Source organism: Nilaparvata lugens, chromosome Y (genome assembly GCF_014356525.2).
Source record: "Nilaparvata lugens isolate BPH chromosome Y, ASM1435652v1, whole genome shotgun sequence".
Lineage (NCBI taxonomy): Eukaryota > Metazoa > Arthropoda > Insecta > Hemiptera > Delphacidae > Nilaparvata > Nilaparvata lugens.
The window spans coordinates 8,448,376-8,472,395 of NC_052519.1; the positions used below are offsets into that span (position 1 = coordinate 8,448,376).

At 33.6% G+C, this 24,020-nt stretch overlaps 1 protein-coding gene and 1 long non-coding RNA gene across 2 annotated transcripts in view; both read right to left on the reverse strand.

Annotated features, from left to right (window-relative positions):
• Positions 1 to 2,633, reverse strand: part of LOC120355279 — a 17,063-nt gene extending 14,430 nt beyond the window's left edge. Inside the window, exon 1 of the mRNA XM_039443627.1 lies at positions 2,074 to 2,633. Within this exon, the coding sequence (XP_039299561.1) occupies positions 2,074 to 2,455 (382 nt within the window). The 5' untranslated portion in view covers positions 2,456 to 2,633. The remainder of the gene's footprint in view (positions 1 to 2,073) is intronic.
• A 16,616-nt stretch (positions 2,634 to 19,249) lies between these two features.
• LOC120355284 lies at positions 19,250 to 21,881 on the reverse strand. The gene is made up of 3 exons (XR_005573485.1): positions 21,788 to 21,881; positions 20,219 to 20,342; positions 19,250 to 19,387 (listed from the first exon to the last, which is right to left on the reverse strand). It is a non-coding gene; the product is annotated as an uncharacterized LOC120355284 (long non-coding RNA).
• Positions 21,882 to 24,020: the final 2,139 nt, after the last annotated feature.

Here is a 24,020-nt window from a genome sequence, read left to right on the forward strand (position 1 = left end):
TATTGTAGTGCAAATGATTTCTCAACTATTGTTACAAATTCCGATGAACTTTGGAAATGCTTGTATGACATTGCAGATAAAAATGTAAAAGATCAACTTAGATCATTCTGTTAAGACATCAATAGAGCTGATACCCCCAGTGATATAGGTCTGAGGATATCTATGTCCATTTTTATCAAGAGATACGCCCCCTCAGACACAACTGTTACAGCTAAGGAATCTACCTTATCAATTTTATTGTTCATAACATAATCGAGGTCATGCAGTGTTTTAGCTTTGCTAAATTCAAAAAATTAACTCGCCTCTTGATGTCAATTTCATTCAATTTAGCACATCTACAAAAGAGTTTCTTATCTATACTAGACTGGGATTTAATCTGTCAGTATAAGTTGAATTGGGTTCTTAGAGATTCATGATGCTGAAGTAAGATCTGACTGAGAGAATAATTTGAGCATATCTTCCAAGGTTGACTCTCACTGTCAGTATTTAGCACATCTACAAAAGAGTTTCTTATCTATACTAGACTGGAATTTAATCTGTCAGTATAAGTTGAATTGGGTTCTTAGAGATTCATGATGCTGAAGTAAGATCTGACTGAGAGAATAATTTGAGCATATCTCCAAGGTTGACTCTCACTGTCAGTATTTAGCACATCTACAAAAGAGTTTCTATCTATACTAGACTGGGATTTAATCTGTCAGTATAAGTTGATTGGGTTCTTAGAGCTTCATGATGCTGACTTAAGATCTGACTGAGAGAATAATTTGAGCATATCTTCCAAGGTTGACTCTCACTGTCAGTATAGCATTAGATGGAGTCACTTTAATTGACAGTAGAAATATGGATTCACTTTAATTTGACAGTAGAAAGATGGATTCACTTTAATTTGACAGTAGAAAAGGGAAAAAGGGAAATTATTTTTTCCCTCCCCCTCGTCCTCACTGGGAGAGGGAGAGGGAGAGGAGAGGGAGAGGGAGAGGGAGAGGAGAGGGAGAGGGAGAAGGAGAGGGAGAGGGAGAGGGAGAAGGAGAGGAGAGGGAGAAGGAGAAGGAGAGGGAGAGGGAGAGGGAGAGGGAGAAGGAGAGGGAGAGGGGGAGGAGAGGGGGAGGAGAGGGGGAGGAGAGGGGGGGCGCATGCGCAGAGGGGGAGGGGGGAGAGGGAGGGGGATTTGCGCAAAAATTTTTCCTTATTTCTCGCGGATTGCGCAAAAATTCTTCCTTGAACTCTTGATATTAGGCTACTGGTGATGCTCAGCCCCATGCCACAATCAATAATAAAAGAATTTAAGAATAAAATAGAAATGTACATTTGAAAAAAATTATTCTACACATCTATCTACATGACAGCATAGTTGAAGCATTCATTTAGAATTGAATGACCAAACACTCGAGTTACATACAATGCCAGAATTACCAATGAATTGAAATGTTAGTATTGAGTTATAGGGAACCGAATAGTATTATGATTGAATAGGAGTCTCCACAATTGACAAGAATTCATTCGATTGATATAGCATAACAATAAAAATATATATTTCTGAAAACAATTGAGTGTGTGATAGTTTTTACATGAATTTTTCATTCATGTCTTTGAATATAACAATTCAAATCAATCAATCAAATTTATTGCCAAATTCATACAAATAATTCACAAAACATGGAAAACAAAATTCAGTTTCATACATTAGAAATTTACTAACAAAAATACAAAAGCTTTTATTGAAACTAAATAATAATAAAATATGTAATATTGGCATTGCAAGCAAAACAAAGTTTGTGCACTAGCAACGAGCATTCAGTAAGCACTCCAATTTGAGAAAACTAGAAAAAAGTAGCTGTAGAAACAGAAAAATTCAGCAAACACTTCAAAAAAAAAAATTAGCATACACTTTCAAAAAAGAAAAAGAAAAAACATGATAGTGGAGTAGTATAGTATAAACAAAATATAATTCGTTAGACAAATAATATTCATTTTGATATAATTATCAAGAGTTTGAAATTAGTCCAGGATAACATAATATAAATTGAGTTCAGTTTCAGAGACAACTTGCAATAGTAAAGGTAGTACTGCTTCCTGACTCATTGACTTTATCAATGAGCTCATCATGTGATGAGGAATGTAACCGTTTAGCTGTTGTAGTACTGCTAGCTGCCTGAACCTTGGGAATTTCTTGAGAGTCAATCATCTCTTCCTCCTCATTCTCCTCCTCATCCTCCTCATCAATGTGTGCTAGAGTGGGGATCTTGTAATGTCCATGTGCAAGAGTTGTAATTCCATCATCTAGAATATACCTCTTCTCATCAGCTTTGCTCAATGCCTTCTTTCTCATGACTTGGGTCATGATCTGATGTTTCCTAGTACCAAACATCACTTGTTCTCTATAGATATCCTCATCACCATATAGACAATCTAGATAGTCTTGGAAGCCTATGTAACGTTCAGCATCTGGATGCATTTTTGAGAGTTCTCGCCCAAGTATTGGTCTCCTCACTCCTTTAGCTTTCTTTATCAATCCACTTGTCAGCTGATTTGGATCACTATTGTAACACCTACAGGCATATAGCTTCGATCGTAAGCCTACATACTCAAGTGGCGCTCGGCCAGCATATTCATCTTTAAACTTGCCAAGCACCATTTTGTTTGCATCTGAATAGCATGGGTGGTCTGGAGGGTACTCTGAGGTGTCAAAGGTATCTTTCAGTTGTTGGTTGTTGATGATGTCGTTGTACATGTCCTCTGTCTTGACAAGGTAGAATAAGCTATCAGTATCTTGATATAGGAGTTGAAGACGGTCCTTGTAGATGGGCTTCATGATGTTATAGTGGAATTCATACATGAGGGTTTTGCTGATGTCAAGCACTGATAACCCTATGTAGATGGGCTTATTGAGCTCCACTTTTTCCTTATGCATCGTAACAGCACAAATATTCTCGCCAAAGATGATGCAGTCCTTGTACACTGGTCGAGCAATCAGTTTCTTTAATCGCTTCTCGTCATTCACTAGCTCCATACTCACCCTTTTTCGCACATTTTCCATTGTCTTGCCAAAAACTGCGTTGTTCATAAGTTTGAAGAAATTTTTCTCAAACTTATTCTTCGACTGCTGTCGAATTCTGGTGTTCAGCATGATGTAGGGTGCTAGGAAGTCCTCCTGCTCAAACCGCACACCTCGATAAACTTTAGTGATTTTCAATCCATGTTGTACTGCCTGTTTTAGGGTGCGGTAATGACATACATATCGTTCACGCTTGCTTAGAGCTGTCATGAGTCGTACATGATTAGATTTAAGAGTTTTTTTGTTCTCTGCCAGGAATGGGAAGTCGTTGTGCTCATCATGCAATTCAGAAGGGTACTCAATGTCCACCTCCAAGATGTAGCCAATCTTTTGAACATCTCCAACACCCTCAATACCTCTGCTCACCCCCTCCAACTCATCTTTCTCCATCCACTGGAATTTCCGGCATGGAAGTGGTTGGCACATTGCCCAGCCGTACAGGTTGTTCACATCTGTGTACAGGAGATATGATGTAGGCTTCTCGGGGTCAATAGGCGCTCCTGTGTAGGCATTGTTGGCTACAGCATGACGGTGTATACAATTTGTTATTCCTCCTCTGATACCTCACTCGATAAACATGTACATGTCATAGTCAGTAAGGAGCTCAAGCTCGACTTTAGTATATTTCAGCATGACATCAAAGGAAAAGCCTGGAGATGTAAAGTAGTGAGCACAATCCAAATCATAAGTCTTCATGCATACATCACGGAAGCTCTCAAAGACATCAGCAGCAGGAGAACATCTGTTTTCAAGTATAGGTCACTGTATTCTCCCAGAGTTCTACAACTGAATTGGTTCCACACAGTTTGAGCATGTTCATAATCATCATTGCTAACACTCCTATCAACCAGCTTGCTGAAAAATGCCTCTTTGGGTGGTAGCAATGTTTCTTTGAGTCTCTGCCATGAATCGCAGTAGTCGTATGGAAACACTCCTTTCCTTGAGACAAGGCTCACTTTGTTTCCAAACACCTTGGCAGTATGTGGCAGCACTTTGGACAAGTCTTCTGGATTCGATGCTGATTTGACTAGGTTGGTGACCAGATTGTCTAAACTATCAGGTGTAAACCGGAATGTATCGATGAATCGAAGGTGCATTTTTGGAGATATTTGTTTGGTGAATGATATATACTTTTCCGATGAGTTTGGGATGACAGACAGCCGATCCTTATCTCTACCCAGCTCTGGAATAATGAGGTGTGTATCGTAGTTTGAAGAGTTGTGGAGAAACACTGGTATGAATGATTGTCGCTCTCGCTGCAGGTTGCATTTCCGGCATAATGCATTCCGGTAGATACCAGTTATATGACAATGGTCATACACCTTATCTTTATTGAACCGTTCATTGCAGGCCTCACAGAAATCATCTGCATTATGTCGTTCTTTCTCTCTTTTGGTTAGTGGGAGCAACTTGATATTCCTGCAGTCAATTGCCTCATCTAAATCTTTTGCATACATGGTGAGGGTCTTCATGAAATGTTCGGTGGCATCAGGACCCCTATAGACAATCGGCTCATGAGGGATTAGGTTAGTGATTGTCAGCCAGGAATCTTCCAAATATGGGTCCCGCACAAAGTATAAGCAGTAACTCATTGCCCGATGGTACTGGATAACTTTGGTAGCTTCACCAATCCATTGTTCATTGTCTTCATTAGGTTTCTCCAGGATGCACTCAAAATCGGCGTATGCTACAACAGGTACTCTATACTTTTGCACATGTTTCTCAAACTTCAAGGTTGGAGGTTTACCATCTTTTCCAACCTGTGGCATGATGATTCTTGCTGTATTATTGCTAGCACAATACTCCTCATGCTCAGCCATCCTGCGTTCTCCATCTCTGTTCTGGGTGTAATGGATGAAACATCGTCTGCAGATGATAATTTTATGCTGATGTTTTGTGAGTTGAGATCCCACAAGTTTTTCAAAATTTTTGATGTAGCAGTAGTGGCTATTTGATTTATGTTCATTGTCATCCTCAAGGGTGCTGTTTTCATCATCATCCTTACTCTCACAGAGGAGGAGAAGATCAAAGTGATCTGCCTTCATTGCATTTCCAACTCTTCTTGGAAATATAACGTTCTTCTCATCCACACCATAAATATTAACTGATACCTCCGGATTATCTTTCTCAAATATATCGATTTGACTGATGGTAGTGGGAAATCCAATGCCTGAAAAGTTGTATCTCTCCTCCAATTGATAATATCGGTCGTTGACTCGTTCAGGATGGCTGCCTTGTACATGTTTGGTGAGGATGGCCCATTTGAAACATTGCTGGTCCTTGTTTATAGGATTAACGATTGCCTTTTGTGCTGATAGAAGAGGTGGAAGACTGATATAGGATGATCCACGCAGGGGAATATGTTTGCTAATCCTGATAAGCAATCCATCAATGATAAGCAGACTCCATCCACTGGAATTTTATTCGAATTTCGACTCCTCATCCAGTAGGGTCATGCACGCTTGGTTGATGATGTCTGGAAGATTGATGATACTGAAGATGGTGTAGTTTGGAGTTTTGAAGGCGACATTCTGAAATTCTTCTTGTTCGAAGAAGGTCTTATCAAGGGTGCTGCGGAAATATGTTGCCTCCAATACTAGATTGAACTTCATTGCTCCATGTGTCTGCAGTTGTTGACTGATGATGTGAACAATTTTATCCTTCAGACTGCTCAGAAAGGTGTGGAAATCTTTGGCAGGCTCATCCTTGTATGCATTATTGTAGTATAGAGTCGTGAGTCGGGATTTGAATGCCTCCTCCAGGACAACAAACTCGTCCACAGAGTTTGCTGTTTGCTGACATCGTACAGCTTTGCTCATCTGGAACAATGCAGAACAATATTGTATTAGTATGGTATGCAGTATTCAACTCTATATATAAATCACTATCAACAGATGTGGGGGATGAAGGCAGTGAATCAGTATCTAGGATCGTGGGTCAGGTGTGTGGGTGGGTCGGGGATGGAGGTTTGTGGGTGTTTATATTGAATGTTCTAGGGATGATGGTCGGGAGCTGTATGGGGGAATGTGAATGGGGGTCTAGGATCTACTTCCTGAGGTGGGATGGGTGCTCCTGATCATTAGAACCATTGCCGCTCATGTCTGAAATGACATACACACTATCAATGTCAAACATATTGTGGGTATAGCCTAATTCTAGGGCAAAGACTTGTTATACGTTTTTAGGTTAGGTTGAATTACAACCACCAACTCAGAGAACATAATTCACAATTAAACTCTTAACTTGTATGTATTTAACCTAATTCATAATTACACTAGTCATTTTTGACTATGTCATTTACTCTATGTATTGGAACCTAATTCATAATTAAACTTGTCATTTTCGAATTTAAGTCATTTTAGAATTTTATTGTCAGTCTCAAACTACTTCAAAATTCTACTCTCTTGAACTTAATTGTGGAATCATGAATATAATATAAATATATATAACTATAAAATGCATTGGTACTTACTCTTGATGTTGATAAAGATGGAAGTAATCCAAAACCAATACGCTGAAATCACACACACACATACTGGTGGCACACACACATGTACTGACGGCATGACTGTCAGAGACACAATGTCCCACTCCTTGTAGAACAACTCCTTTTATACCCCAGTTCAGGATCCGGAGGGAATTTTTTTTCCCTTTTTTCCCTTTTTTTCCCATTATTCCCAATTTTTTTTTTTTTTTGATTTTTTTTTGATTTTTGATTTTTTTTCTTTTATTTTCATTTTTTTTTGATTTTTTTTTTTAATTTTTTTTTCTTTTTCAATTTTTTTTTAATTTTTTTTTTTTTTTGATTTTTTTTTTGGATTTCATTTTTTCTTATTTTTTCAATTTTTTTTTAATTTTTTTTTTTTTTATTTTTTTAATTTTTTTTTATTTTTTTAATTTTTTTCTTTTTCAATTTTTTTTTAATTTTTTTTTTATTTTTTTAATTTTTTTTTATTTTTTTTTTTTTTTTGATTTTTGATTTTTTTTTTGGATTTCATTTTTTCTTATTTTTTCAATTTTTTTTTCTATTTTTTTTATTTATTTTTTTTATTTTTTTTTTTTGAACATATGAAGTAAATACACTAGCTATTAAATCAATCATTGAAAGGAAGACTTTGAAAACTTCTCATGAAATCCATTGGAGTTGCCATCTCTGTTGAAAAGTTTGATTTGCTTGACTAGGAAAAAAACTATTTGCAGAAAGTTTTCTCACTGTTATGATTATTTTATCATCACTTGTATTTCACGTTCTAACGTTATTCAAAAAGAAAACATATTAAAAAACCAACTATTAATTAAAAAAATCAATGATAACACCCTTTTTTCTCCAAGGTATCCATTTGGTAGTATTGGTGTATTTTGTGAGTGCTTCTCGAGTATTTTAAGTATTCCATATTTGAATACATCATTTTGTAGTATTGGATCATATGTCCCACTCCTTGTAGAACAACTCCTTTTATACCCCAGTTCAGGATCCGGGGGGAATTTTTTTTCCCTTTTTTCCCTTTTTTTCCCATTATTCCGATTTTTTTTTTTTTTTATTTTTTTAATTTTTTATTTTTTTTTCAATTTTTTTTCAATTTTTTTCTTTTATTTTTTCATTTTTTTTTTGATTTTTTTTCTTTTTCAATTTTTTTTAATTTTTTTATTTTTTATTTATTTTTTTTATTTTTTTTTCTATTTTTTTTATTTATTTTTTTTATTTTTTTTTTGAACATATGAAGTGAATACACTATCTATTAATCAATCATTGAAAGGAAGACTTTGAAAACTTCTCATGAAATCCATTGGAGTTGCCATCTCTGTTGAAAAGTTTGATTTGCTTGACTAGGAAAAAAACTATTTGCAGAAAGTTTTCTCACTGTTATGATTATTTTATCATCACTTGTATTTCACGTTCTAACGTTATTCAAAAAGAAAACATATTAAAAAACCAACTATTAATTGAAAAAATCAATGATAACACCCTTTTTTCTCCGAGGTATCCATTTGGTAGTATTGGTGTATTTTGTGAGTGCTTCTCGAGTATTTTAAGTATTCCATATTTGAATACATCATTTTGTAGTATTGGATCCTTTTATTTGTGTCAGCACTTCCTACTTACCTGTGGCCAACTACTTTCACTATTTATATTGATAATGAATTTTTAGTAGCAAAAGCGGTAAGCATAAGCAAAGTATGAGAATATTAGTTGAATATTCACTATTATATTGATGTTCAACACACCTTTTACAATTTGTGTTTTGTGCACCCTGTCCAAGCCGCATCATGGGGGAGGTAACAATGGCTCTTTTCCCAATTCCTGTCTCGAAATTCGTTTGGGGATTGAGGATCATATCAAAGTGATCATGGCAAGTGTCATTTTTGAAAGCTATTTTCCTCAACATTTTGTTCTGCAAAATAGAACATTATAAAAAGTTTAGTCAATTTTGCTTTTGATTCATTAATCAAACAATCCAAATTTGAAATTGACAATCCCAACCTAATTTTAAAAAGTGACATTTCTACTGCAGAGCATTGCACTTATAGTTATCACAACCTAATTTTAAAAAGTGTCATTTCTACTGCAGAGCATTGCACTTATAGTTATCAGTTATCACTAAACTATGATCGAGATCTGGGTTTAGTGTCACCATGAGTCATTATGATTGCTTGATTGTAGCAACAATCGAATCAAGAATTTGATGAAGTCTCTTAACGAGTAGAGTCTGCTCCCTGTTCTTAATAAAATGAAAACACATTCAGAAAGATTGTAATTTGATTTCCGAAATGGATAAGGAGCAGTTTACAGAGAAAAATGAGGAAAAATCTGGAAAAAAAATCAAAGGGAGTTGAAGGGCATGTAATGAATGCTCTTAATGAATCAAAACATGATTGCCATCTTCTAGTGATGATCAAGCTAGGAGATCATCATGTTTTGGAGTGACACTAAACCCAGATCCCGATCCCCTGGTGATTGGTACTCTAGATCCCGATCTCGATGTCCTAGAGGTCGGTACTCTAGGTACTCTAGGTACACATCTAGAAGCAGTTTACGGAGAAGAAAAAAGTGGAAAAAAGTATCAAGGGGAGTTGGAGGGCAACTAATGAATGCTCTTAAATAACCAAAACATGATTGCCATCTCCTAGTGACGATCTAGCTAGGATATCATCACTAGATCATCATGTTTTGGAGTGACACTAAACCCAGATCTCGATCTCCTGGTGGTTGGTACTCTAGATCCAGATCTCGATGTCCTAGAGTTCAGTACTCTAGGTACTCTAGGTACACATCTAGAAGCAGTTTACAGAGGAGAAAAAAAGTGGGAAAAAGTATCAATGGGAGTTGGAGGGCATCTAATGAGTGCTCTTAAAGAACCAAAACATGATTGCCATCTCCTAGTGAAGATCTAGCTAGGATATCATCACTAGATCATCATGTTTTGGAGTGACACTAAACCCCAATGTTGATCTCCTAGTGGTTGGTACTCTAGATCCAGATCTCAATGTCCTAGAGGTCAGTACTCTATGTACTCTAGGTACACATCTAGAAGCAGTTTACGGAGAAGAAAAAAGTGGAAAAAAGTATCAAGGGGAGTTGGAGGGCATCTAATGAATGCTCTTAAAGAACCAAAACATGAATGCCATCTCCTAGTGATGATCAAGCTAGGCGATCATCACTAGGAGATCATCATGTTTTGGAGTGACACTAAACCCCGATCTCGATCTCCTAGTGGTTGGAACTCTAGATCCAGATCTCGATGTCCTAGAGGTCAGTACTCTAGTTACACATCTAGATCAGTTTATGGAGAAAAAGAAAGTGGAATAAATAATCAAGTGGAGTTGGAGGGCATCTAATGAATGCTCTTAATGAATCAAAACATTATTTCCATCTCTTAGTGATGATGAAGCTAGGATATCATCACTAGATCATCATGTTTTGGAGTGACACTAAACCCAGATATCGATCTTCTGGTGGTTGGTACTCTAGACCCTGATCTGATAGTGGTCGGTACACATCTAGATCCCTATCACAAATCACTAGGCCTATAATAATAATAATTTTATAGTAGTATAGTTGTAGAAATGTAACACAGTGCCTAAACTACAACAAAGTGCATAAAGAAAGTCCCAGTAGGTAGATTCATCATGATTGATTGAATGTAGCAACCATCAACAAGAATATGATGGAGACTTTTAATGAGTATCCTGCTCCCTGTTCTCAATAAAATGAAAACAAGTTCAGAAAGATTGAAATTTGATTTCAGTAATGGATGAGCAGCAGTTTACAAATAGAAGAAATAAAGAGAAACAAATTGAAATACAATCAAGCTAGGGGAGTTGGAGGGCATTCTAATGAATGCTCTTCATGAACCAAAACATGATTGCCATACATCCCTTATAGACAGGCTGTGAGGTTCCTAAATTTTAGGTAGAAATATTATAAGGTTCCCTCATAGTTTAGTGATAACTGATAACTATAAGTGCAATGCTCTGCAGTAGAAATGACACTTTTTAAGATTAGGTTGTGATAACTATAAGTGCAATGCTCTGCAGTAGAAATGTCACTTTTTAAAATTAGGTTGCGATTGAAAATTTCAAATTTGGATTGTTTGATCAATGAATCAAAGCCAAATCGACCAAACTTTTCATTCTATTTTGCAGAACAAAATGTTAAATAAAATAGCTTTCAAAAATGACACTTGCCATGATCACTTTGATATGATCCTCGATCCCCAAACGAATTTCGAGACAGGAATTGGGAAAAGAGCCATTGTTACCTCCCCCATGATGCGGCTTGGACAGGGTGCACAAAACACAAATTGTAAAAGGTGTGTTGAACATCAATATAATAGTGAATATTCAACTAATATTCTCATACTTTGCTTATGCTTACCGCTTTTGCTACTAAAAATTCATTATCAATATAAATAGTGAAAGTAGTTGGCCACAGGTAAGTAGGAAGTGCTGACACAAATAAAAGGATCCAATACTACAAAATGATGATTGATTTAATAGCTAGTGTATTCACTTCATATGTTCAAGTTCTTAATATAAGAGTTATATTTAGGTGAAAAATTAGAAATATGCTTGATTATCACATGAGTGGTGATAAGCTAAAGTGGTGGATGAATTGAGTGGAAAACTAATAAGGAATTTGTTGTTGCCCAGGAGAACTGGCAATTGAAACTTGACAAGGGGAGTTGGAGGGCATTCTAATGAATGCTCTTAATGAACCAAAACATGATTGCCATACATTCCATATAGATGAGGCTGTGTGGTTCCTAAATATTAGGTACAAATATTATAAGGTTCCCTCATAGTTTAGTGATAACTGATAACTATAAGTGCAATGCTCTGCAGTAAAAATGTCACTTTTTAAAATTAGGTTGGGATTGTCAATTTCAAATTTGGATTGTTTGATTAATGAATCAAAAGCAAAATTGACTAAACTTTTTATAATGTTCTATTTTGCAGAACAAAATGTTGAGGAAAATAGCTTTCAGAAATGTCACTTGCCATGATCACTTTGATATGATCCTTAATCCCCGAACGAATTGGCAACAGAGCCATTGTTGCCGCTCTCATGGTGGGGCTTGGACAGGGGGTGCAATACACAAATTGTTGTCAGTCTGTGAAAGGTGAGTTCAACATCAGTATAAAAGTGGATATTTCGCTAATATTCTCATACTTTGCTTATGCTTACCGCTTTTGCTACTCAAAATTCATTATCAATATAAATAGTGAAAGTAGTTGGCCACAGGTAAGTAGGAAGTGCTGACACAAATAAAAGGATCCAATACTACAAAATGATGTATTCAAATATGGAATACTTAAAATACTCCAGAAGCACTCACGAAATACACCAATACTACCAAATGGATACCTCGGAGAAAATAGGATGTTATCATTGATTTTTTTAATTAATAGTTGGTTTTTTAATATGTTTTCTTTTTGAATAACGTTAGAACGTGAAATACAAGTGATGATAAAATAATCATAACAGTGAGAAAACTTTCTGCAAATAGTTTTTTTCCTAGTCAAGCAAGTCAAACTTCTCAACAGAGATGGCAACTCCAATGGATTTCATGAGAAGTTTTCAAAGTCTTCCTTTCAATGATTGATTTAATAGCTAGTGTATTCACTTCATATGTTCAAGTTCTTAATATAAGAATTATATTTAGGTGAAAAATTAGAAATATGCTTGATTATCACATGAGTGGTGATAAGCTAAGGTGGCGGATGAATTGAGTGGAAAACTAATAAGGAATTTGTTGTTGAACTGGCAATTGAAATTGGACGCTTTGCTATGGAGACTGGGGATGCTGGTGATAGAAGTGACACATACTCTCCCTACTCTCCACTGTTCCATCCTTTATCCAATGAAAGTATGAGTTTACCAGCTAATTTTTGTGTAAAGTGTAAAGAGTGGACATTACTTTCCAAACTCCGCCAAGTCAACAAATAAACAAGTCATTCTATTTATCTGTATTAATAATTCTTCATTCTTCATCCTTCTTCATCTAATGAGTCAGTCACCAGTTGTCTCAAATCGCAACATGCGCAAAAACCCCCGTTTGTTCTGTTTCATCAACTTGAGGATCCTATATTAATTGAGATCATTGATATTATTGAATCACTTCAATTTACAGATCATTGTTACCAAAAAACTGCTGGGAATGTTCTGCAGAACACAACTGTTCATGTTCTTCATGGTTTTATCCATTCTCATCCATGGCTTACGGTTTTTGGTGAGTAGACGAATTTCAATAATTTATTGTAATTATTATATCATGCTATAAAAACTAATATTTCAAAGTTTTTTGATAAAAGGGTACAAGAAGGTTTTATATTGTTTTTATTTGAATCAAGTAGCCCATATAAGCAAAGTAATAACCATCAGAAATATGAATGTGGCATGCAGCCCCAGCTCCAATGTCTCTATTGTACTCACTATCCTAAACACAGAGGCCAAATGAAAACTCATACTGCTGTCAAACATTAAAATGAAACACAATTAATCCTTAATGGTGTAGCTCTTCAATCATGAATCTGATGAGAATGCACACACATTGCTGTTGAACATGGCCAACAATAATTTAGGTATTCAAATATGGAATACTTATAATACTCGAGAAGCACTCACAGAATATGCAAACTGAAGAAACTAAGCAATTGGATCTGAATTGTGACTCTTGGTGATAAAAATCCTGTCCCCACTGATTGTCCCTCAAAGATTGACATTTGCGCTTGCAATCAAGTCACAAATAAGAAAATTGATGTTGCTTTCCATGACAAAACAGTAGGCCTATGAATAATAACTTTTTAGTACAGTTAAGACAGAAGTCCAAGAAGTGTCTGCCTCAAAAAATGTGTAGCTAAAAAAAGTTAGACTGTGGGTATTGGAATTGAGATTCTATTCTTGGCAGTTCTCAGTCCAGATTTCAGCTGCAGGGATCTGTCCACTTCTCAACCAATGAGGATTTTAGTCAAGTCAACATACATCCTATCAAAATTAATCTATCAAATGGGAAAGCAGATCTTTGGGAACTTCCTTACCATATAATATATATAAATAAAGCTATTGGAAAGTACCCAAATGATGTGAGGCTATAAAACAATAGATGATGTGGTTACTGGAAATTGGGACAATTCAAGCAGGCCTTGGCATGAAACTTGAATTAATCAATCAAATGGAAAAGCAGATCTTTGGGAACTTTCTTACCATATTATATATATAAATAAAGTGATTGGAAAGTACCCAGTTGATGTGAGGCTATAAAACAATAGATCATGTGGTTACTGGAAATTACTGGAACACTTTATACAAAAAAAAAGAAGGAAGAGGACACTTAGTTTGTGCCAATAAATTTTTTATTCCTTTATTGGAAAATTTATGAATGTGAAATAAAATCAACTTATGTTGAGGAAAACGTAGACAAAATCAATCCTAGAAGGATGAGGAGGACACTTTTGTGTCAATTGTAACTAACTTATTCCTATATTGGAAAATTTATTAATGTGTCTATTTATGAAACAAATGTAAATGAAACTTTGAGGGTGGAAAGTCTCATTAGTTCAACTGTGGAAAGACTCATATTCTACAAAATATTTGCAAAATGACAGTTTTCAACTTCAAAGTTGAATGATCAAGATTGTTGGGTTGGTGCACCTGTGTTTCGAGCGCCAGCCTGTCAGTTAAGATGGTGGACTTTAATAACAATGTGTAATGTGAAATTGATTATCTTTAATGATTTGAATTGATGAAATTTATTAAAGAATGTACTAATGAAAACAAGTGTTCTTATAATTGATTGCAAACTTAACAGTTCATACAAAACATGGCGCAGTCGTCATTAATATCTCAGCCTACGTCGCTTGATGTGACTTCAGGTAATGTGTCATTGAATTTAAAAGTGTTTGTATGAAAGTTTGAACTATATTTAACTGCAAATGAACTAAATAATTCCAAAGAAGAAGTTAAAACCGCTTTATTGCATTCATTATTGGTGATGATGCCAATGATCTCATTGAGTCGTTAGGGTTAACAGACAAACCAGTAAAGGATATCTTGGCAGGGTTGAATCGTCATTGTGAGAACAAAAAACTAATGTTATTATAGAACAGTTTAAATTTTTTCAATGCACTCAGAAAGAAGGTGAGACATTTGATCATTTTTTGTTATCACTTAAAAGGCTTATCAAGAACTGTGAGTTCAAAGAACAGTCAGATAATCTTTTGAAGAAAAGGCTTATTAAGAATTGTGAGTTCAAAGAACAGTCAGATAATCTTATGAAAGTTCGGATTGTGTTGGGACTTCATAATCGAGCCTTGCAAGAAAGGCTTCTACGAGATCCAGAAATTGATCTTGATAAAGTTATTCAATTTTGTCGTGCAGCTGAGACAGCACAGGAGAATCATCAACTTGTGATGTCGGTTAACAATGATAAACAATTTGAAATGACTGCCATTACTCAACATCACTCACAATCAAAGACTGAACGATGGAAGAAGACTCCAGGTAAGCAGATTTCATCACCTTCACCTGCCGGACTGCCGTATGATTGTAAAAAGTGTGGTCGAAAACATCAACCTAGAGCATGTCCAGCTTATGGGAAAACATGTAACAGATGTGGATTGTTTGGACATTTTGTAGTTGGGTGCCAAAAACAAATGGCTGCTGTAGATACTGTTGATTTAAATGTAGTGAAAGCGAATACAGATGAACCTTGGAGAGGGTACTTGAAGTTTCAAAGTTGTAATGTAAAATTTAAGTTAGATTCTGGGGCAGATATCAATACTATACCTTACTCGTTATATAGTAAAATGTTGAAGTATTATGTGCCAGCACCGACTTTGGAACAGACTAATGTAGTTGCTAGTGCCTATGGAGGTGGTATTATTAAGATTGTAGGAAAAGTAAAACTCACATTTGAGTGTAAAGGTTGCACCATTTTCAGTGAATTTTTTGTAGTTGATGATACTACACCATCTGATGGGTTGAAATCCATAGAACCACTATTGAGTAGGTCGACCTGTGTTAGGTTAGGGTTGATTGCTCGGCTTGAGGCTGTTGAAGTAAATGCAAAGTCTATCGTAAATTCAGACCAGGTAACAATTAGTTTGAAAACTAAAGATGATTTCATTCATAAATATGGTGATGTATTTGATGGGGTGGGTAAAGTGAATGATTCTTATAGTATTAAATTGAAAGATAATGTAACCCCAGCCACTGTCACATATAATAGAGTTCCACACAAGCTCAAGGATGCTTATATTGGAAAATTGAATAACTTGATTGATGAAGGTATTTTATGCAAAACAGATGAACCAGTTGAATGGTTAAATGATGTAGTTATTGTGGAGAAACTAGATAAATCTCTGAGAGTTTGTCTGAGTCCAACAGAATTGAAAAAAAGTGTTGTAATTGAAAAATTTCCAATTCCCACTCCTGGTGAAATACACCCCAAGTTGAAAGGTAAACGTTTGTATAGCTTATTAGATATTGAAGATGCATTTTATCACATTCCACTTACTAAAGAATCAAGTAAGCTGTGCTCATTTGCAAGTCCAATTGGGACTCTTAGTTTTAAGAGAATGCCTTTTGGTTTGGCAGTAGCACCAGAGGCATTTATGAAATTAGTTAATAAGTATTTTGGAGATATTTCTGGTGTAGTATTGTACTTTGATGACATACTTATTTCTGCTCAAACTAGGGATGAAATGAATAACATATTGATTGAGGTATTGAAAGAGCACGCAAGTATAATATTAAATTCAATTTGAAAAAAATTCAATACTGTGTTGATACAGTCAAGTTTCTAGGTCATATTTTTGATGTTAATGGTATGGCTATTGATCCAGAACGTGTAACTGCCATTCAGGCATTGACTTATCCTAGTAACAAGAAGCAACTTCAAAAGTTTTTAGGACTTGTCAATTATGTAAGAGAATTTTTGCCCAATATGGCTACTATAACTGCTCCTCTACGAGAATTATTAGAAGATAATGTGTTATTTGCATGGACTGGGTTGCATTCCAAAGCTGTAGATAAAATCAAGGAGAGTCTTTCAATGGCCCTTGTGCTTGCAAGCTTTGATCCCAACAAAGAATTGATTATTCAAACAGATGCATCCAGGACGGGATTAGGTTGTTGTATTATGCAAGAAGAGCGGATAATTTCATATGCATCTCGAAGTTTGCACTCCAATGAAGAGTCATGGGCGCAAATAGAGTTAGAAATGTTAGCTATCTGGTTTGTGTGTTCAAAATTTCATGAATATATTTATGGATCTCTAGTTACAGTTAAAACAGATCATAAACCTCTCTTATCTATTTGTACAAAAAATATGTGTAAGGTTGCTAATAATAGATTGAAGAAATTAAAAGAGAGGTTATTTCCTTATAACTTGAAATTAGAGTTTGTTCAGGGTAAGTACATGCATATAGCTGACTAGCAGTTACCCGTGCTTCGCTACGGGGAGCATGACAGAAAAGGATTTTTTTATTGGTATTGGCTACTGACGAATAAAAACTGTATGTTGTAAAAAAATTGACATAATTATGCAGTCATGTAGATAGATAGGTAGTATAATAATTTTTTTCTCAAAAGTACAATTCTTTTTTATTCTCAAATTCTTTTATTATTCATTGTGGCATGGGGCTGAATAAATCTATAGCCGCCTATTCCATTGTGCTAATGTTTTCGATTCAATTTTCAGTTTCAATCTACTTAACTTGCCAGTGTACAGTCAAAAGCTGCAAAACAACCTTTTGAAAGCCATTCACGAGTGCTCGGAGGGCTTCGGATTCGCTTAATCCACAGAGCAAATATTCTAGCGGGGGCCTGGACAACCGACTTGGAAAGGGGGTTTCTTGTGAACAGCCATTGCACAAGTCATACACCTGGAAAGGATACTCTTGTCATACAAAACAAGACCCTAAGAACAGTACTGGGAGATGACAGACTGGATCACTGTAAGCCGCTCTTTGAAGAATATCAACTACTGACTTTAATCACACTGTATATTCTTGAGACCACGATCCTGATGCGGAACTGTTCAATAATTATTTATATCTTAAGTTTGATTTAAGAGAAAAGACAAAAAACGACAAAAGACGGGTTGATTCTCACAGCTTCCAATCAAGAACTAGCCTGAGAATTTTATTCCTAATAATTATACTAATTCTTGACAATCAATTTAACTTGACTTTTCAACTTTAAGGAATCGACTATACATATTTAAAAAGATTGATCTATCTAAGATGTAGATAAATAAATTGGTCAAGATTTTGTTTAATTTTTCTATCTTGAGATTCAATTTAATAAAACGTTTGATAATATTTGTACATTGATTTACCTGTTTCCTATAGAAAACTCATTTTTCTGAGGAAAACTTTTTTTATACTTGGTCCATTAAACTTATTTCAATGCTTAAACTACAAATTTATTATATTATTTTGGTTGTGACTACTTGGAGTGTTTCCAATATGGATTTAAACCACAATATCGTCTTCATAACCAATATCGTCTATTAACTCCTAATCCAGACTAAATACCACGAGAATCAATAAGAGAATCCTTCTTCTATCTAAAATAAATTAATGTAAACTTCTAATGTATTTTAATGTAACTTGGAATAGGCCTGTAGCTAGGTGTAGTTTGGCTCCTATAGCATGTATATTGTTCTTTCCCGTCTCCCATGTATATAGGTTAAAATTTCCATCAAGGAAAAGCACCCTTCCGGATACAAAATTCTATGACAATGACAAAACTGTATAATATAAATAATCTATCAATCCAGTTCGATTCAGCAAGCAACTTTTGATTGCATGGTGAATCTCAGACACGATTATGACAAAGGTGACAGAGGACCAACCCCAGGAAGAATACACATATAAATAAATATCAGGCCTTGTGGCAAAGCCTAATGCACCTAAGTAGAGAGAAATGGAGACTTCTGGGACAACCTTGACCTTGTTTCCAATGTTCAAGGTCACCAAACCTAAGCTGGACCACCCAAACCTTGTTTCCAAAGGGCCCCCTAACTCCCCCACCCACACCCAAACCCCCCACCCACAGAATGCAGAATGAGAAAAGTCCTTTGACATTTTTTGATAACTCTAATAAAAAGGGTGTTAATGGGTAAAATATTTGGAAATTATAAAAAAAAAATATTCTAATTAAAAAAATTATTTTCTATCCCAATGATGTATTTTAATGGGAAGAATAAGAAATGTATTTTGATATTTTTCAATTAATGATATAATTGAGAAAAACTGACTCACATTGTAAGACTTTGAAAAAATTCCCTCTAAATATTTTTTTGAAAATATCATTAAAAATATATGGATGTTATGTATCTCAGAATAAGAAAAGTCCTTTGATATTTTTGATAACTCTGATAAGAAGGGTGTTAATGGGTAAATTTTTATCATGTATATGATAAGTTGAGTTCAATCTAATAGAGTCTATAAGGATCAAGTTAACATTTTGTTAATAACTTTGGTGTAGACGCAGTCTCAAATCTGATAGTTTGCCTCCTATACTCATTTCTAAAAACTTCAATAAACTCAGGCCTAGCAGAATTCAATAGGCTACTATTCTGAAGCTTTTCGAATATGAATGAAGAAAATATTGTAACTCAGATAAATCATGAAGCTAAAAAAATAAAAAATAAATCAATAAAATTATAAAAATAAGAAAGTACTCACAGGCTGGAAAATGTTCTGAGTGCACAGGTGTTCATCACTGGTAAGTTATTTGGCAATAGATTTTATCCTCAACCTCATGCATTTTCATCCTCAAGGAAATTTATGTCTCAAAAGGATTTAATTTAAATAATAGGCTATCTGAAAATAAAAATATTGTAATTTAGACCAACATGAGATATTCCTGATTACTTTCAATTGTTTTGCTAAAAATAAGTTACTTGAAAATTGAACAAGTATAACAGTATTTGAAAATTAACAATTTATTGAAATAAAAATGGAATTGTATTTTTAAAATTACATTCATTCCAGAAATGGAGTGGTCTTATTTCCATTTTGTTTGAAAAAAAATCACACAGTATTCCATAATTTCATGTCAATTCTCACTGGAATTCAACATATCACATAGAAAACATATTTTTTCAAGTTATTTCATTAGAAAATTTCGGTTTTCAGAATTCTAAAATTTATAATTCTCAATTATAAACTTTTGTCTATTGCAAAATTGATGTAAATTGCAAGTTAAAAAGTTCTTTTCAATCAACTCAAGCTTGGAATTGAATTTTTTGTAATTTTTTGATTGAATACCAAAAGATATGGAATGGATTTAATAGAAAATCCATGAGGAAAATTGAATTTTGATTGTAATTATCAAAACATAACAATTATAATTAATCAATATCTCTACAAAAGTTAAACATTTCAACAAATATTTTGAGGATTCAATTCCAATGGATAGAGAATATGGATATCTGATCAATTCAAAACTTAATAGGCTGATAGATACAAGTTAATCTCAATCTGATTAAATTTACCTACAAGATAATTCAATTTTCAAAAAACTCCAATGGCAAAATTCAATAATATTCTCAAGCTTTAAAATATGAATGAAGAAAATATTGTTAAAATCATGAAGTTAAACAAATAAAATATAAATCATTAAAACAATATGAATATATGTAGCCTACTCACAACTGGAAAAATTTGAGTGTACAGGTATGTGGCAAAATAATAAAATTTATCCTTCCTTTCATGCATTTTTATCCTCAAGGAAATTGATGTCTCAAAGGTATTCCATTATAGTCTCATAGGCTATCTGAAAATAAGAATGGAATATTGTAATTTATACCTATGAAATAAGAATACCCTGAAAATAACCTGAATTTATACCCTGAAAATAAGAATGGAATATTGTAATTTATACCTATTATACATGAAATATTCCTGATTATTTTCAACTGTTTTATTGAAAAAGTTACACAGTTATAATAGTAGACTATTCAAAAAATAACAATATTTATTGAAATGAGAAATTGAACTGGACTTTAAAACTTTAAAAATCTAATTCAGAAATTCATTCCATAAATTGAGTTCATTATTTCAATTTTTTTTGAAAAGAAATCGCATACAGTATTCTATAATTTCATGTCAATCTCACTGGAATTCAACATTTCACATAAAAACAGTATTTCTATTCAAGTTATTTCTTTGGAAAATTTCGATTGATGATAAATAATTGAAGCAGATAAGTTTTTGAAACGAATCACATTATTTTAGAAAATTTACTTGCATTACGATCCTAAGTTATCATAATATATTTCGAATGAAAGGAGATGATCAAGTGACAAATGAAATGATTCAATTTGAAGAGTCATGTTGGAATAGTTAGAGTCATGTCTGAATAAGTTAGTATTCAGGGGGAATAAGAAAAAGTTATGATGAAAGGTGATAAATAGCAAATCGAATTACAACGGTTGTCTGTTTTCAGTATGACAGAAAACTCTACCTAACTAAATTCTTGAAAATTAATAAATTTAAACTACAAAAATGAGAGATTGAAAGATGGAGATGTACGGTAGCTCTCAGAGAAAATTGGCAATTCTCATTTCACACCCTCAACACTTCAGAGAAATTACTATTTTTTTAAAATTTTCAACAAAAAAAACTGTATTATCAAGAGATTTATAGAATCATACGTATATAATAGCAGGTTGATGGTTAAAAATTATTCACAACTGTGTATAATAATAGCCTACCTAAGGGCGTGGCCGCGTGCCACAAAAAACTAAGTTAAAGACTACCAAAGTATCTCATAGTTTCAAAAATTTCATTTGCAATATTGGTCTTTAATTTAAATGCATAGAATTAGTCAATTACGACAGCAGAAACACAAGAAAATGTTTTAGAAAAGTTATAACTGAATTTTCAATCAACTTACGACCGTGTGGGCCGAAATTAATAATTTAAATTCCATTTAAAAATATTAACAAAAAATGGAAGCTTCCTAAAAATTGAAGGACTAGGTTCGAAAATTGCACTTTGAAATTCGCAATGAAAATCCAACAAAGGTAGTCTATCAACTTACATGGAATGAAAACTTATTTCATTTGAAAATGTTTGAGTCTTCTGAGTCAGCCATATTGGATGAAATGACGCTATGCAAAAACCATTGAATTCAGATAAAATCTTCATGAACAGAGCAATATTAAACAATGGCTACATTTAAGATTAGATATTACTCATAAATAAGTGTCTACTCACCATTATCTACCCCAAAATTGAAGAAAACAACACTTTTAAACAGAATTATGAGGAGCAGCCACAGAGCAGTTCAACAACTTTTCAACAAGAAAGACCTGCATTGGGGGGAGACAGCCACTCGGACGACGGAGCGCTCGGACGACTTTGTAAACAAACCATTTACCACTCTGTCGACGTTGTAAACAAACTATATATAGCTAATCCATGACGAAGGCAGCTCTCAGCGCTCCAGGTGGAATAATTAGCTTTCAAAATATGTAGCTCTATGAATCCCTTGTTCCAAGCTTCGTTCTCCAAAAAAGGCGCGCAAATACGAATTTAAAGATTCTAAGATTACAAATTTTAAAAGTTTGTTTCAGATGCGTAATAATTTTATTTTTCGGAAAAGATGTGAAATGATATGAATCTATGGATATAGTTTATCTTGTCCTCTGAATTATAATTTCTGTTTGTTTCAGATGCGTAATAATTTTATTTTTCGGAAAAGATGTGAAATGATATGAATCTATGGATATAGTTTATACTCTTGTCCTCTGAATTATAATTTATCTGATCGTTGGACAACACATCCATAGGAGTTTATTCATGAAATAAATTTCCACACTTCTATAGAAAATCAAGTGACACGAGTTTTGTGAGAAAATAGAAAAATAGTTTGGATTGATGGATTTTGGAACTGTAATTTGGACATATAACGAGTTTAGGAACGGTTTACTATTGAGAAATCAGATCAGGTACCAAGATCATGAGCTGGAAAATATAAATTCAGCATAACTTAATACATTTTTATTTTATTTTCAGGAATAAGTCAATGATATATAAAATTGAAATCAGAATAATAGATATTTATTTTTCCTCCAAAAATAAGTAAAAATGTAGTATGAAAAAAAACAATCAGATAGATTTTGTATATTCTCTTGAGTTATATTCAAATACCAAGGCATAAAATTACAATCATCAACATTTGTAAGAAACATATTTATGAAGAGTCTCATAATAAAAAATGACAGAACAAAAATTATATGCAATAATATAAAAATTCAAAGAAGGAAATACGGTAGTTTGTTTTCAGATGTTCATATTCTTTTATTAAATCAATAAGTCAATGCAGTATGTAAAATTACAATCATAAAAATTTGTAAGAAACATGTAGTGAGATTCTCATAATATAAACGACAAAACAAAATTGTATACAATATACAATATACAATAATGATATAAAGAATTAAAAAAAAAATAGGTAGTTTGATTTCAGAAGTTCAGCATGTCATCATTTTACTTCTAATGAATTCATGCAAAGTAGTGTGAAATTACAATCATCGAAATTTGGAATAAACATTCAGAAGAAGTTTCATTATAAAAATGAATAGAAACAGCAAAACAAAAATACAGTAATAATAATATTTAGAAAATTCAAAAAATGAATAGTTTATTTTCAGGTGTGTGGTGTGTATCATGTCACAGTCCCAAAATATTTCCCTAATATCTTTTCAAAATATTTTTCAAATGTTTATCAACTTGGATAAACAACATTATTATAATCCAATTGCAATGTCAGATAAAGAATTCATTTTTTTCATTATTCAACCTGCAAACTTAGGTCAAGTGATCATAATGCACAATGGAACTGAAGCCACAAGTGAAATAGAAAATGTAGTTGGACATATACAGTACGAGCTTTGATTCAGTAAATGTACATGGATATTTTTGAATAGATAATTTTTCTCAAAAGAATATTAATTTTTGAAAAACTTATTCGTTTAAAAAAACTCCATTTCAGTATTTTTATTTATATTTAATATTATTGATTACCTACTTATTCCATTATCTCACAAAAGTAATAATCAGAATAAAGTTTTAGGCCTACCGTACTGTTTTTGCACATTCTTAAAAAATGATACCCCACTTCATCATAATATAATGTGACGGGGTAATAAATAATATTTAATGATATATAAATAGTATTTAAATCAATAAAAACTATTATTGATATATAGACTAGTAGTATCAATAGAAAACTTTTATGGAGAAACAACCAAAATAAATTCCTGTTGCCATATCTATAATAGAAAACAATCAAAGCAAAAGATTCACGTTTTCAATTATTTTACTGACCTGGGCAATAGTAATTTTAGTGAAACCGTTCATACTCCAATATCGCTATATACATCATCTACTTCTGATCAAAGAAATAATGAGACTATAAAATATTATTCATTGACCGAGCGAAGCG